Consider the following 14,154-nt stretch of genomic DNA (forward strand, 5'->3'; position numbering starts at 1 on the left):
CAAAGATACCGTGCAGAACCTTCAAACTTCCAGGCCTCTGGCAGAGGACCTGGGCTTAAGAACCATGCTCTAACACTACCTCAGAGGGGTTAACTGTAATTATAAGACAATACATTTCAGGATATTTTGTGGAATAATGAAAAAGTAATGTAATGAGTGTTGTAACAATAATAATCACAAAATTGTATCTGACATAAAGTGTCCACATGATTTTCACATGAGTTGTCATGGTAGTCTGTTTTGTACATTAATCCTCTACAGCACAACACAGAACATTTTTAAGCCTCAGGCCCAGTACATGTGAACTTAAATGATCAATCAGAATGTTTGGAAAGGTATCTAATTTCAGTTCAATAAGATGTGGGAATCACTATGAAGCGTGATTTGAACATCGGGCATCCTTTTCTGACACAGTGACACGATCGCATGATGTGAGAAGAAGGTAAGAATATTTCCTCTAGTAATCATATTTAAAATGACATAAACTGTAAATCAAAAATACGTGTGAGTGTAAGAAGATGTGGAGAGCGTTTTTGTTTTTAATTTTGCTTTTTTTTACTTTGCCTGATCAGAAATTCAATTTTTCTTTGTGCGATAAGGGGTACTTTTGTGGAAGACTTTGATAACTGTGTGTTTTTTCATAATAATATTATTTCATGTAGCACCAAGTAATAATAATGATATCAGATTATTATTTTTACAATCCTAAGTTTACATTGGAAAGTGTGTCCATCTGTCTGAGCTTCCAGGTGTAGGGGCACCTGAAAATGAAAATGTGGTTTTAAATGCAAAATTGCTCAAAGTCTGTGCAAATCCAGTGTGGGATATCTCAAAAGCATGAAGAGAAAACAAGGAAGCAGAGACCCACAGCGCCCATCCTTGAGTCTAGTTCTGTCGGAGCTTTCTTTCTGTTAAAAGGGAGTTTACCTTTTCTACTGTAGCCATGTTCTTGCTTATAGGGGCTCGTCTAATTGTCAGGGTTTTCTCTGCATTGTTATATACAATATTGAACAAGGCAAGATGCAGGGTTCCCGGGTGCACAGAAAAAACAGAGGTAATGTCTATAAAGTGTAATGTGCGGCTCTGTTTTACAGCACAAAAGAACTGTTTTTATTAAGTTTCACACAGAATGACAGCAAAGTCTCACAACATGAGAATCAATATGACATTATATTGGACAATTCGAACTTAAGCCTGTATCAAGCCATAAAGCTAAATAATCTAAATGTGTTTTTTCAATTCTTTGATCAAAATTGGTTGACATTTTTGGACGATTTTCTTATGTTTTTATTGCTTTCCAACAATTGTGTAATGATCTATGAGTTAGTAATTGCCTGTTTTATACAAGCCTAGTTGCCTAGGGGCAAGTTGTGGATATATCTCGGAAACGGGTGTCTGAAATATAACATTTTTTTTTTGGCAATAAAATGGTCCAAAATGTGTCAGAAAATAATGCTGAACAATTTTAAGCATACACTATCACAATGTGTGAAGTGGAGGGTTAAATTCACGGCGAGATTCCCGCCGGACCACTTATCTGCAGGCACTTCCTGTCCCACCCACATTTTCGTGTCGCTTCCGGGTGGTGGTTACAAGCAGGCTGCTGTCGTTATCTCAACGCTGTAAACAAGTTACTCAACGGTTTAGCTTCAACGACACATCAAGCGAAAAGAGATGCATATTAAAACAGGTGAGTTTGTGCTATATTTCGGTATATTTGAGTGTAACGCTTCACTTTCAGATGTGTTATTTATGTGTTTGGCCGCGGCATTAGCGGCGGGCTAGCAGCGCCGAGGGAAGCCTTTCTCCGCTTTGAATGAGGTGGTGGGGGGAGTTACGAAACTTCGGCTAGCGTTCTGGGTGGCTTTTTACAACCTTAATACGTGTAAAAACAAACATATCTACTCGACCCGCTGTAGTTAATGTTCATACATTTTTCGATGGTCAAAGTGGAACCTTTAGATACATAAAACCGTCGAGTTTTATGCTCCACATCGTGACGCTGCTAATTAAAGTTTGCTAACACCGGTGCTCGCTGTTAGCTTCTATCTTTTTAGCCGCAAGCACCGCTCACATGAACCAGCGGGAGTTGTTTTCCACAAATGGAAACTATTAAATCATTTCTGACATCTTTGTTTCTAAATAGTCGGGACACTGAAGAGTCTGCGGAGGTAGCCTGCTTCTCGAAATTTCGGAGCGGTAAATGAGACGGGGTCGGCCGGGCGGTGGTCGGTCTCACCAGTTCTTTTGAAATGTGGCGCTTTGGAGCGGGTACGCTAATCAGGCCCGCTGTAAGCTATGTGCTTCCTCTTTATGTTTCAACTTGTGGTGCATTTGAACACGGCCAACAGTAATGTCTGAGTCGGTCTGAGTATGTTTCAGTGGCGCCATGCGGACAGAGAATGATTTAACAACCAAAACGGGAGAGCCTTCCCGTAAAGACTGTTACCCAGTCACTCCTTTTCATGATGAGCCAGCAAGTGGGACAGCGTGACACAGGTCATTGGGCAAGATCAGACACGGGGACAAGTATGGTGATGACAGCTGAGACCTGTGATGGGCAACTGCCAGTTAGGAATACAATTAGTTTACTCTTAACCAACGGCAACATTATTTATTTATTAATTTGAGATTAGTTGACCTGAATTATATCAGCATCTTGTGTGAGATTGCATTAATAGTCACATGGTACGGCCCGAGGTGAAGTCTGTTTAATTACATTTTTTCCACCTTCCGACTCAGGAAGTTGAACCTAAAACGTTTTATACTGGTGCTTGATAAATTGCTCATCAAAAGTGTTGATGGTAGATTTCTTCAGAAGAGTTGTTTTGATTCCAGCAATCCTGTCTATTTTGGGATTGGTATTTTTTTCTGTACAACTTTGCAAGTAGCCAGCTATACAGGGAACTGTTGTTCAGCCTCACCTCCTCTGCCACACCGAAGTCACATGAAAGTGTGTCATCTACCCCCAATGTTTGTGTGCATGGTAGAGACAAGTGCAAAGACCATTATTAACCAATGCCAAGTGATAAGTCTTTGTGTACTACTCACTACAAGTATGCTTACTAAAGTAAGGGCAAGATACTAGTAGGACAGTAATGTTGATTGGAAGTGATTATGATATGATTTAGTGATTTCACTTACAAATCACCAAGCACTGGAATTTTCTGCTCGTATGCATGATAACATATTAAAACAGCAGATACCTGATCAACTTGTCAATGCTCATTTTCTTCAGGTACATGGGAAGCCAGCAACACTGTGTGTGAGCCTGATGGTCTATGTGACCAAGCAGTCCTTGTTTCAGCCGCCAATTCTGAGCCACACATTCGGAACCGCCGCCTGTCTCCTGGCTCGGGAAACTGTGGAGGTGGTGGGGGTGGAGGATGCATCTCTGGAGGCGACAAGCTGCCACGGCAGCTTTCACCCGATGGTGACCTGATGGGTCCCAGCCATGCCTTTAGCTTCCGCAGGGAAAAGGAACGCAGGGGCCCACAGCACAAAGGTCGTAGTCTGCGCAGGGAAAGTCAGAAGGGTGTTGGCCGTGTAAGTGAAAGGCCACAAAAGGTTAATCAAAAGGAAAGATGGGTCGAGGACAGTTTGTCTCTACTTAAGCCCCCACCTGCCTTCCCAGTGCAAGACAGTCCTGCCAAGCTACAGCCTGCTGTTAGCTATGCCTCCAAGGTGAAGGCGGGAGCTGCAACTGGAGCACTGGAGGAAGACCGACCTGCCATCGGCATGCTGCTACAGAACCAGTGGGGTCTAAGTTTCATTAGCGAGGCAAGACCAGTCACAGAGGGCTCCGGCCCCAACTCCCGTTCCAGTACCCCACTGCCCACAGATTCTAAACATCCAGCAGACCTACAGCTAGACACAGTTCTCACAGTGAGGCCCCCAGAAGAAAGGCCAATTCCAGTGTCTACCTCCCTCAACCCAATTGCATGCGCAGAGGTCGACGAGAGCAATGGAAAGCTGCTGCTCAGTTGTCGCCACCTAGTGGAAGCTCTGAACTATCATAGTAAAGGTAACCACCACAAGAAGCTTTAAAAATGACATCTGGCTAGAGATCATTAAATCTGAAATTATGGTGAATAACAACTACCTCTTTTCCCCTCTCTCACTCCATAGAGTGGAACGCTATCTGCAACAGACAGAAAAAAGGTGAGTTTTCCTAATTTATGCGCATTCATTCATATGCGCAAGACATTATTCCCTACTATTTTGTCACACACACTCATTGATGGTAATTTGCTAAAATGTGTTGCATAACAAAGTGGTCTAATCTTTGCTGTTTGTATGAAGCGTCCCTTTTGACTTTTTTTTTTTTTTTTGGCTTCTCAGATCCAAAAAGGGTGATCTGGTACAAGGACACCAAGGAGCACCCAGCCTAGCAGTGTGACAGGCCCCTAGTGGAAACACACACAAGTACATACACATAAAATACATAAAGATGGACGAATTTGAGTCCTGTTCTCACACACTGCACTCAGGATGATGTCTTCACGCAAAGCCACACTGAGACACTTTGGACTAACTCCTTTAAGATCTTACAGCAATGGACTTTTTTTTTAACGCCTTACAGAAAGCCTGCCTTAATTAATCAGACCTGTTTTCATTGTCTCTCATTACCATTTTAAGCTTGTATGTGTAGATTTTTATTTTTTTTTTAAACTATAGGCGCTGTAATTTAATTTGTTTCCTTTTTGAAAGCTGCCGTTTTTATCATACTTTGTCCTCTGTGAAGCGAGTGGTCAATCAAGCACTTTGTTCAAAGAATTTGTTTACCAATCCCTGTGTGCAAGCCCTCACCAGAGTGACTTTCCCCCTCCCCCATCAATTACAAATCAGAAGAATGTCTCATTCCTGCTTGAGTTTTACTGTTAATGTATGCAGAGGACTCCTGTACCCAAGTCTTCAGTTTACAGGGGGTGTAGTCAAAGGCACAGAAGAGTTCACCCTTTATCACATCACCATATTAATGCTGTGTTCCTTTTGTTTTCATTTGGTCCCAATTGGGTGAATGTTACTTATGAATCCATAAGGGATGTCACCATGTTCAGTGTGTTGATTTTTGAAAAGAATTTATTAAATAAAAATTACACTGGAGAAGGAGGAAGAATGTAAAAGGACAGTATTGCTTAATAAAAATGAGTAAACTTGAGTGGATCTGTTAATCCTCTTTATTTCAATACAAATTGTCATTTACTGCTGGCAACCTCACAGGGTTGAAAATCTCACTTATTTCATGAGAAACTTTCTGTTGTAACTGTACATAAGAGCACAAATGTGCAAGAAATTATACTAGCAAGTTCTGGGAGAGGGCCTCCGCGGGTACATCTCCAGAACCTAAAGTTACAAAGGTGGGAAATTTAAGAAAAGTAAAATTTTTGGTAATACAAAGCTACTCCTTCATACAATCCAACACCGAGCTCTGTGTGTGAGCTGTTTAAATGTTAGTTAGGCACTAAAAATATGAAACCAGCTCCTTTGATATCAAATATCTGTCTGGATAAACCCTTCAAAATGGAAACCTGCAGTCTTCCTGGTTAATAGTCTGCATTTTTTGTTGTTGGTGTGTAAAGGCCTTAACCAGTGAAGCATAGCTCAGGAACTGAACTAATTTACAGTCTGAGCGTTTGAGACATTTTTCATGAAGGACCATGTTACAGCAGTATGTCTCTTGGATGTGTTTGAATAGTTTTTCAAACATGTGATGAGATCAGGTTTTGGATGTACAGAAAAGTATTCATCTGTGGAGCTGCCGTGTTATGTTTGAGGCCCGCTGTACCACGCTAAATGTGTCACAACAGACCACAAAATGATGGTGCTGCAGTCAGTCTCTCCATGTCACCTCCACCTCATCTGTTCTATACCTGCAACAGGAGAGAAACCCATGGTCATTTACTGCAAGCACAGCAATATGAACACAAACACAATACGAATGAATTTTTCCATCCTAGAGTCAGGATTAGCAACTTTTAAACCCAACAGCCACTTTAACTCATACAGACATATAATCGACCTATAATGAGTAAGGAACATAAATGTGATTCTATGGTGGGTTATTACCGTAAATCACAACTGAAAAGGTCTATGAAGCCTTACCTTTGTGTGATCCATGAGTCTTCTAGCTCTGTCACCTGACCAGACCGAAACATCTCCCAGCCGGCCTGAGCGATCATCGCTCCATTGTCAATGCAAAATCTGTGGCAACAAACTGATCTTTGTTATCTGCATCTTTCAGCCAGATCAACATCCTATCACACCAATTGAAAAAGTCACAATGAAGAGCTCCATTGCATGTGTTCACACAAGAACAGCTTCATACATCAGATGTTTTTGTGGCTATGAATGGTACACTTTATAACCAAAAGTATTTGCTCATCTGCCTTCACACACATATGAGATTGAGTGACATCCAACTCTTAATCCACAGGCTTTGCAGTTATAACAGCTTCTGACCTTCTGGTGTGTCTATGGAAATTTTTGACTATGTGGCTCAACAGCCGCTGACCCCATTCTGTGATTATATGTAGCCTACCTCTTTATGTCCGAGTTGCTGTCATTCCCAATCATTTCTACTTTCTTAAAATATCACTAACAGTTGACTGTGGAATCAGCTAGGAAATTTCATGACTGTACGGTACCTGGAATTCACAGAGCTTTGAAAATAACAAACACATTAACTCTTAAAAGTAGGGCGGGTGAGAGTATGCTGTACTCGGTCTTAGGACCAAACTGCTGCTCGTGCGTGTAAAAGTGAAACTAATTCTAGTGAAGTTTCAATGGAAATGAAAGTGAAGGATCTGAGTGTTGGGCAGACTGGGTTACCTTTCATCTGTGGCAAACAGCTTTGCTCCTCTCTCCTTACACATCACTCCCATCATCTCCTGCAGACGCAGATTACCTGTGGTTGGAACATGAGATAAACACATTTCTGAGAGCGTGAACTCATTTCCATTCATAGCAACAGTAAACAGAGAGGAGTTTCAAAAATGGGCTTAGACTTTAAGGGATCCAAGGCATTCCTGGGTGACTGTAACAATAAGTACATAAACAAACAGTAGTTAGAAACAACGAACCTTGGAATCAGTAAGAAGGACTAGATGTTACAGTCCCTGATAAGAATGCATTGCTTTAGATGGAGAGACTCTTGAGGGATGGAAAGGCAGCCCAGAAACTTTGTCAGCAGCACGCATCGTTGTGTGCCTCAACTTTCGGTCTTTTACCCAGGCTAATCTGCCATTTTCCTTCCTTGGTTAGGTTTAGGGATTAGAGATCTGATCTAGCTTATCATTTTAAAATTTGGGACACATCATCAGTAGTGGACCTTGGATTCATCGAGTGATTCGGCCATTATCCTCCTCTGCCCTGTTGGACGTGACCCACCACGTCACGATGCCGAAGAGCGGATTTCGCCTGTAGCACAGATGTGGCTGGGGTCCACTTCCTCCCCGTTGCTAGGGTGGGAGCAGTGCCTCTCACTATGGGGTCGTGGGAGTCCATGAGTGACATCTCAGGCCTCACTTCTGCACATTTAAACTCCTCAACCAGGCTAGGGATAGGCAATGACAGTATCCCATCGCTGTAGAGTATAATAATTAGAATTGCTGAAGTTCATGTAGACAGCTTTACTGCTTGTGGGAAGTCATTTTATTCTGTTGGATTTTACACAGAAGAAAACTGGTGTTCCCGTTTCTTTACAGATAAAATCGAGCCTTACACTCTGATTGCAAAGCATTTCATAACAGTAAAAGTAGCGCACACAAAATGACTGCAAAAACTTAAATGCTTCAGCATATTTGCTTTAATATTTTAGAATAAGCTGCAGCTGATCGTTTCAGATATACTTACAGCCAACGCCCCCGACAATCAGCACTTCCTGGGAGCCACAGTGAGCCATAGCTCTTTCTGTGATCTCCACCAGCATGGAGAACAATGTCTCCTGCAAAGACAGAAGCAATACTAATGGGAAATACTGACATCACTGATGCCAACACACCAATCAGGGCTGCAACAAGTAGTTGATTAACAGAAATTCAAGAGGTAAATATTTTGATAATCCAGTATGCTTTAATCATCTTAAACAATTCAAATAATGTGCTGCTTTCAACTGATCATTTCAGTAATCAAAATGTAATTAATCTATTAGCTAAAACTCTCGTAACTCTCGCTAAAACTAATTGATAAAATAAACTAAAATAAAAAAAGAACAAGCTTTTCAAAAAAGGACTTTATGTTCAAATCAGTGTGTGTGAAAAGCTTGTTCTTTTTTTATTTTAGTTTATTTTATCAATTAAAAAAGTGTGAAACCTCCTCTGTGCCGCTCCTTAAACAAATTGAATCACACTTTTCAGTAAATCACACAATGTACAAAACCTGGTAAACCAGCTGCCAGAAGATGCCAGCTGCTCCTTTTCATTCCAGTTGCACTTGAAATGAGAAGGAGTATTTTTGTTTCAGAATATGTTCTGACAATCTTATAAAGTCAATGAGAAAAACTCCTTTAACGTGTTTTATCAGAGGATAACTACACTGCGACACCAAAGGTAACTGGATCAAATGTTTTCCACGTAACCAAAATATGAACTTTCTGACTTTCGTGTGTATAAAGGCGCTATGCTGTACCTGAAGTGAGAAACACAGGTCTTCTGATGTACACTGACCAGAGCTCAGCATCTTATGAGCAGCGTCCTGTGGAAGGAATATAAATGTAAAGAACGTAAACCAAAAGTAGCCTTGAGATAACTCAATCAATATGACACAACCAACTTTACAGAAGAGCAAAGGACTTACTTCAATGTAGGACAAAATGCCAGAAAAGGACACATCCATGCCCTTTACTGTATATGGCAGCTCCACATACTGACTCCCTCTGGCAATGTGGAGAGAAAGCAAAGTTTAGAATAAACATAAAAAAAATTAAAAGACATAAAGAACACTAAATATTCACAACTATTCAGTGATCTCACTCACTTTTTGGCCATCTGCTCTATGTTGTAGCCTGGACTTGGATCATTGGAAATCTGAGTGTAGAAATCGTTTCATAGATGTATGATTACTTCGATAATCTGTTGCACTAAGTGAAATGCAACTTGATGGTTTCATGTTGAGAAGTATGACACAAACCTTAATAACTCTGGCAAACCTGTCTAAACAGTTGCCGACTGCAATGTCGATGGTCTCCCCAAATATTCGGTACCGCCGCTCTGAATATGCAATAACCTGCACAAAATTCAGGATGAACAAAACTCAAACTGCATTTCTACTTCAAATATACTGCTGTTTAGCTGACAGCTGCTCATCAGAAAATGCAGTGCAGATGTTCTGTGCCAAAAAGCTCTGCATGAGGCTTACAGGGAGGAACCAACCTGTGTATTGCCCCCACTAACATAAAGCACGGTGGGGTTGTTGGCTTTGGTGATAAGTCGTCCCATCTCTATGTGTCCGATACAGTGGTTCACACCGAGCAGCGGCTTTCCCCAAAGCTGTGAAACTGTGCGTGCCACTAGAGCCACCGTCACCAAGGGTGCACCCATACCAGGACCTGAAGGAGAACAACTTATTGGTTTGGTCTTCTACAGACATCAGTCAAGAATCACAGTCCCTTTATTTCAATTCATATCTTAAAGACCTTTTAGTACAATAATATTCCTACAGAGCACTTTGCTCTCAGATTGCAGGCTTAATTTAAGTTCCTAGAGTTTATAAAAATAGAATGGGAGCCAGAGCCTTCAGCTCTCAGACTCCTCAGGGTCTGATTAAACTTACTTTTTGTTATAGTTGATAACTAGGGCTGGATCAGGTGGTTTTGAACCCTCCATTAGTTATGTTCTTAGAGTCTAAAGCTGCTATAGCCCTAAGCTATATTCTCTCTGTCATAGTTAAAAAAAAAACCCAAGATGTAAGATGTAAGTCAGATAAGCATGTGTTTCTTAAAGCAGGCCTTAATAATTGTCATAGTTGTCAAAGGAAGGACAAATAAGAGAAATTTTGACATGATCCATTTTCTTTATAAACTGTGGAGCTTGACAAATGTTCTTTGGCTTGTTTATTAGGAAAAATCCCCTATCTCTTTAAGCTATCCTTTTTCTGACTGGGAGCTCTTCATTAACGAAGGTCTGAACTTTAATGGCACACAGAAATTAGTGACATTTTTGAGTAACTTACAATATAAAACTAACATTTGTTTGTTAACAAACAATCAACTCTCAGTTATTTAAAGTTCACTATGACCCTTATTTGATGAGAACATGTTTGGATAAATTTTTGACAGACATCTGAAAGTTAAAATCTTTTATATTACCTTTGGTGTATGCCACACAGTCGATGTCTGCAGGTTTTAGCCCCGCTTGCTCCAGCGCCTCCTTCAGGACGGTTAGTATGACAGCACGGTGGTGTCTGGCTGTGTCACTTGGCAGGAACCCTGAGATATAAAAAAAAGCATGCAGTCAACTAACAGATTTTCATATAAGCAGTATGTTGGAGTTATCATTAATATCTTAGAGGAACTCTAACTTACCTTGACCCGGAGGTGTAATGTAAGTCCGTCTGGGGTTGGAAAGCACTTCCCCATCCCTGATTATGCCTATGCCGATCTTATTGGCACTGCCCTCAAATCCAATCACTACAGTCATGGCTGCAGAAAAAACTGTTTCAGAAAGAAGGAAGTCATTGTGTTGTTATAGTGTCTTTTCATTTAAACCCTTCATCTCTCTTAGAAGTCTATTACAGGCAAGAAAAAGGCACAATAAAACAAAATCAGATTATACTGGAAATTTTTGGACTAGACATCCACATATCTAAATATGTCTGGTATGGTAACTGCACCGTATCAGATCGCAATACCCTACAACGGATAGTGAGAAAAGATGAGAAGATCATTGGAACCTCTCTTCCCTCCAGCACAGACACTCATCACACCCACTGCATCCACAAAGCCACCAGCATTGTGGAGGACCCCATGCACCCTTCACACACATTCTTTACCCTGCCTGCAGCCTTCTGGCAAGAGGTACCGGAGTATTCGGGCTCTCACTACCAGACTGCAAAAAAGTTTCTTCCCCCAAGCCGTCAGAACACTCATACTGGACTCATCTGCACAATCTCATACACACACCTTCATACAGCAAGTTACTTTTTGCACAACCCACTGTCATTGTTGCCCTTTTCTATTGCACTGTTGTGTCTGCACTGTCTTGTGTCTGTACCGTGCTGTTCTGTCTGGTGTTGCGGTGCTCATGGTTGAAATAACAATCCGGTTGTTCAGTGATGACGCCACGAAGCCTACTTCCGGGTCTAAAGTTGTCTGCGTTTAATATGGCTTTTGTGTTGTTAACATGTTTAATGTTATGTATTTTCTTCTATTTGATCTCAAAAAGCTCCTAAAACAGTCAGTGATCACTGTTGACCTCCCTCGGCTTTTATTACCGCTAATCATTTATTTAAGCTCAGTTTTTAAAACCTTAGGATGTAACTACAGCCCAGCCCATGCAGCAGTATATGAATGACTAACCTCGTATTGTGGATGGATTATCTCAGTTGTTCTCCTGGTTGAAGTTTGGTCCTTTTACAGCATCCTGCCATGCGATTACATTTGTTTCTGACCACCGAGAACACTCACGTTAACTTTTATCGAGTGGAAAAAAAGTTAGCTTGTTTATATTATGCTAACATACCTGTGTCGCTAGCGGTCACGTAGCACACCATTATATACCAGCTAGCCCAACTTCAGTAACCCTACAAACGTCACTGCTGTTTAGTTTTCTGTCTTCATTTATGCTGGAAGTGATAACAGAGCTGTACGTTTTAATTTGTTTCCAAAACCCCGCAGTCAGGACATGCTATATTGTATTTAGATAGAAGCTAGCGAGCTAACTCCCTGCTAACTTCTAACTCCATTAAATGTCATAAATTCCGTTTTCATGGATGCCTGGATGTTAAACTCAATTGTTACGCCTGGTAGAGCAGACACTGATCATTTTATTAAAGATGAAAGACTTTAGACAGTTTTTCAACTCTCAGTAATGCCATAGTGATCGTTTGATATATGGACCTGCAGCGGAGTTTAGACCCAGACACGGCTAGTGACGTCAGACTGAACAACCGGATAGATTGACAGACCACGTGACTTTCACGCATTGCTTTGTGGGTACCCGTGGCAACAAAATCAAAACACTGCATCAAGCGCTAGTATTTCCAGCACCGGTAATCATTAATTCTGCGGTTTTAATCCCTACTTGCATTTTATTTGCCCCAAAAACAGTTATGTACAAAACGGAAAAAAATCAAAGGAGTGAAAGGGTCAGACCCATATGAGCATATAAAGTCGAGCTGCCCAACTTTCATCACGCACATATTTATTATTATATGGTCCTAAGCCTCTTGCCCTATGACAGCTGGGATTGGCTCCAGCACTCCCCGCGACCCTGAAAAGGATAAGCGGTAGCGAATGGATGGATGGATGGATGGTCCTAAGCCACTTGACTTGACTTGACCACAACACAAATACAATCAACACCAAAATTCAAGATTCAAATTATTTAGCAGCAAACATTTTTATGCAGATAACATGTTATTGCGCGCATTTTTTTAACCCTGATAATACACCTTTAACCTACATATTTCCACATTAAACGTTCGGACAATCAATACGTAAACATAACATACGTTAACAACATAACGTATACATAACACTATTTATACCAATTCCATGTGCAATACTCAACTGTATATACATAACACTATTTATTACATATTACTTACGTCTTGTATATTGTACATTATATATATATATATATATATATATATATATATATATATATATATATATATATATATATATATATAATATATATATATATATATATATATATATATATATATAAATATATAAATATATATATATAAATATATATATATATATAAATATATATATATATATAAATATATAAATATATATATATAAATATATAAATATATATAAATATATATATATATATAAATATATAAATATATATAAATATATAAATATATATATATATATAAATATATAAATATATATATATATATATATATATAAATATATAAATATATATAAATATATATATATATATATATATATATATATATATATATATATATATATATATATATATATATGTGTGTGTGTTAACCAAGTGGCCGGCATAGTGTACAGGAACATCTGTGCCGAGTATAACCTGGAAGTCCCGAGGTCAAAATGGGAGATGCCCCCAAGGGTGGTGGAGAATGACCGAGCTAAGATCCTGTGGGACTTCCAGATACAGACGGACAAAATGGTGGTGGCTAACCAACCGGACATAGTGGTGGTAGACAAACAGAAGAAGACGGCCGTAGTGATCGATGTAGCGGTTCCGAATGACAGCAATATCAGGAAGAAGGAACACGAGAAGCTGGAGAAATACCAAGGGCTCAGAGAAGAGCTCGAGAGGATGTGGAGGGTGAAGGTAACGGTGGTCCCCGTGGTAATCGGAGCACTAGGTGCGGTGACTCCCAAGCTAGGCGAGTGGCTCCAGCAGATCCCGGGAACAACATCGGAGATCTCTGTCCAGAAGAGCGCAGTCCTGGGAACAGCTAAGATACTGCGCAGGACCCTCAAGCTCCCAGGCCTCTGGTAGAGGACCCGAGCTTGAAGGATAAACCGCCCGCAGGGGCGTGCTGGGTGTTTGTTAATACTGTCCATATGTACATAGCGCTGCAGAACTGTACCCCCCCCCCCCTCCCCCCAGCATGTTTACACTGAGTAGGAGATGCTCTGTATCTCATTGTACAACTGTATAGTGACAATATAGGCATTCTATTCAATTCTATTCTAAAAGAACCAAAGCATAAGCATCCTGATAGCTGTCTAATTAGCTCCTATGCTAACCGCCAGAGAACAGACCGACTTTTTTTTCCAAAAGTAAATTTATGGTGATGCGGTTTTGAAAACAAAATATATTTACCTACTTTTTAAAATTTCCTTCGGTAGGTCACATTAATCTTAATTCATATCGCTTTAACTTTTACGCACGTAAACCTAACTGGCTGGGCTAATTTCTGTAGCTCAGCTCCTCCATAACGAAGCCCAGAGGACCCAAACACTGGTAGGATTGACAGACCATTTTGCCTTAA

At 40.3% G+C, this 14,154-nt stretch overlaps 2 protein-coding genes across 6 annotated transcripts; one reads left to right on the forward strand and one right to left on the reverse strand.

Moving 5' to 3' along the window:
• The first annotated feature begins 1,536 nt into the window (after positions 1-1,536).
• LOC147309470 (uncharacterized) lies at positions 1,537-5,161 on the forward strand. The gene is made up of 4 exons (XM_086269568.1): positions 1,537-1,690; positions 3,239-4,024; positions 4,129-4,161; positions 4,342-5,161. The coding sequence occupies exons 1-4, from the start codon at positions 1,675-1,677 to the stop codon at positions 4,389-4,391; spliced, it is 885 nt and encodes a 294-aa protein (XP_086125694.1). The 5' UTR covers positions 1,537-1,674; the 3' UTR covers positions 4,392-5,161.
• On the reverse strand, positions 4,653-14,137 carry osgep (O-sialoglycoprotein endopeptidase). 5 transcript variants are annotated; one of them, XM_086269566.1, is made up of 13 exons: positions 11,679-12,752; positions 11,516-11,602; positions 10,523-10,651; positions 10,307-10,426; positions 9,372-9,547; positions 9,130-9,225; positions 8,977-9,026; positions 8,797-8,875; positions 8,629-8,694; positions 7,855-7,945; positions 6,832-6,907; positions 6,106-6,204; positions 4,653-5,873 (listed from the first exon to the last, which is right to left on the reverse strand). In XM_086269566.1, the coding sequence occupies exons 3-13, from the start codon at positions 10,635-10,637 to the stop codon at positions 5,834-5,836; spliced, it is 1,008 nt and encodes a 335-aa protein (XP_086125692.1). In that variant the 5' UTR covers positions 10,638-10,651; positions 11,516-11,602; positions 11,679-12,752; the 3' UTR covers positions 4,653-5,833. The 5 variants fall into 5 exon arrangements, 3 of the variants coding, with proteins under 3 accessions (XP_086125692.1, XP_086125690.1, XP_086125691.1); XM_086269564.1 differs by lacking the exons at positions 11,516-11,602; positions 11,679-12,752 and adding an exon at positions 13,990-14,136; XM_086269565.1 differs by lacking the exons at positions 11,516-11,602; positions 11,679-12,752 and adding an exon at positions 13,986-14,127.
• Between the last annotated feature and the right edge of the window lie 17 nt (positions 14,138-14,154).

This window comes from Aulonocara sp. 'chitande type north' Nkhata Bay, linkage group LG17, assembly GCF_057382095.1.
Source record: "Aulonocara sp. 'chitande type north' Nkhata Bay isolate Kocher_YH1m ecotype deep benthic linkage group LG17, A_spYH_male_GT1.1, whole genome shotgun sequence".
In the NCBI taxonomy this organism is placed as follows: Eukaryota; Metazoa; Chordata; class Actinopteri; order Cichliformes; family Cichlidae; genus Aulonocara; species Aulonocara sp. 'chitande type north' Nkhata Bay.

Excerpts from the sequence above, each read along its gene's own strand:
- osgep (XM_086269564.1), bottom strand. The coding sequence starts at position 10,637 with ATGACTGTAGTGATTGGATTTGAGGGCAGTGCCAATAAGATCGGCATA. Across the intron at positions 10,427-10,522 it reads CATTACACCTCCGGGTCAAG|GGTTCCTGCCAAGTGACACA; the intron begins GTAAGTTAGAGT and ends TTTATATCTCAG. Across the intron at positions 8,876-8,976 it reads ATAGAGCAGATGGCCAAAAA|AGGGAGTCAGTATGTGGAGC; the intron begins GTGAGTGAGATC and ends CCACATTGCCAG.
- LOC147309470 (XM_086269568.1), top strand. Across the intron at positions 4,025-4,128 it reads TCTGAACTATCATAGTAAAG|AGTGGAACGCTATCTGCAAC; the intron begins GTAACCACCACA and ends CTCACTCCATAG. Across the intron at positions 4,162-4,341 it reads CTGCAACAGACAGAAAAAAG|ATCCAAAAAGGGTGATCTGG; the intron begins GTGAGTTTTCCT and ends TTGGCTTCTCAG.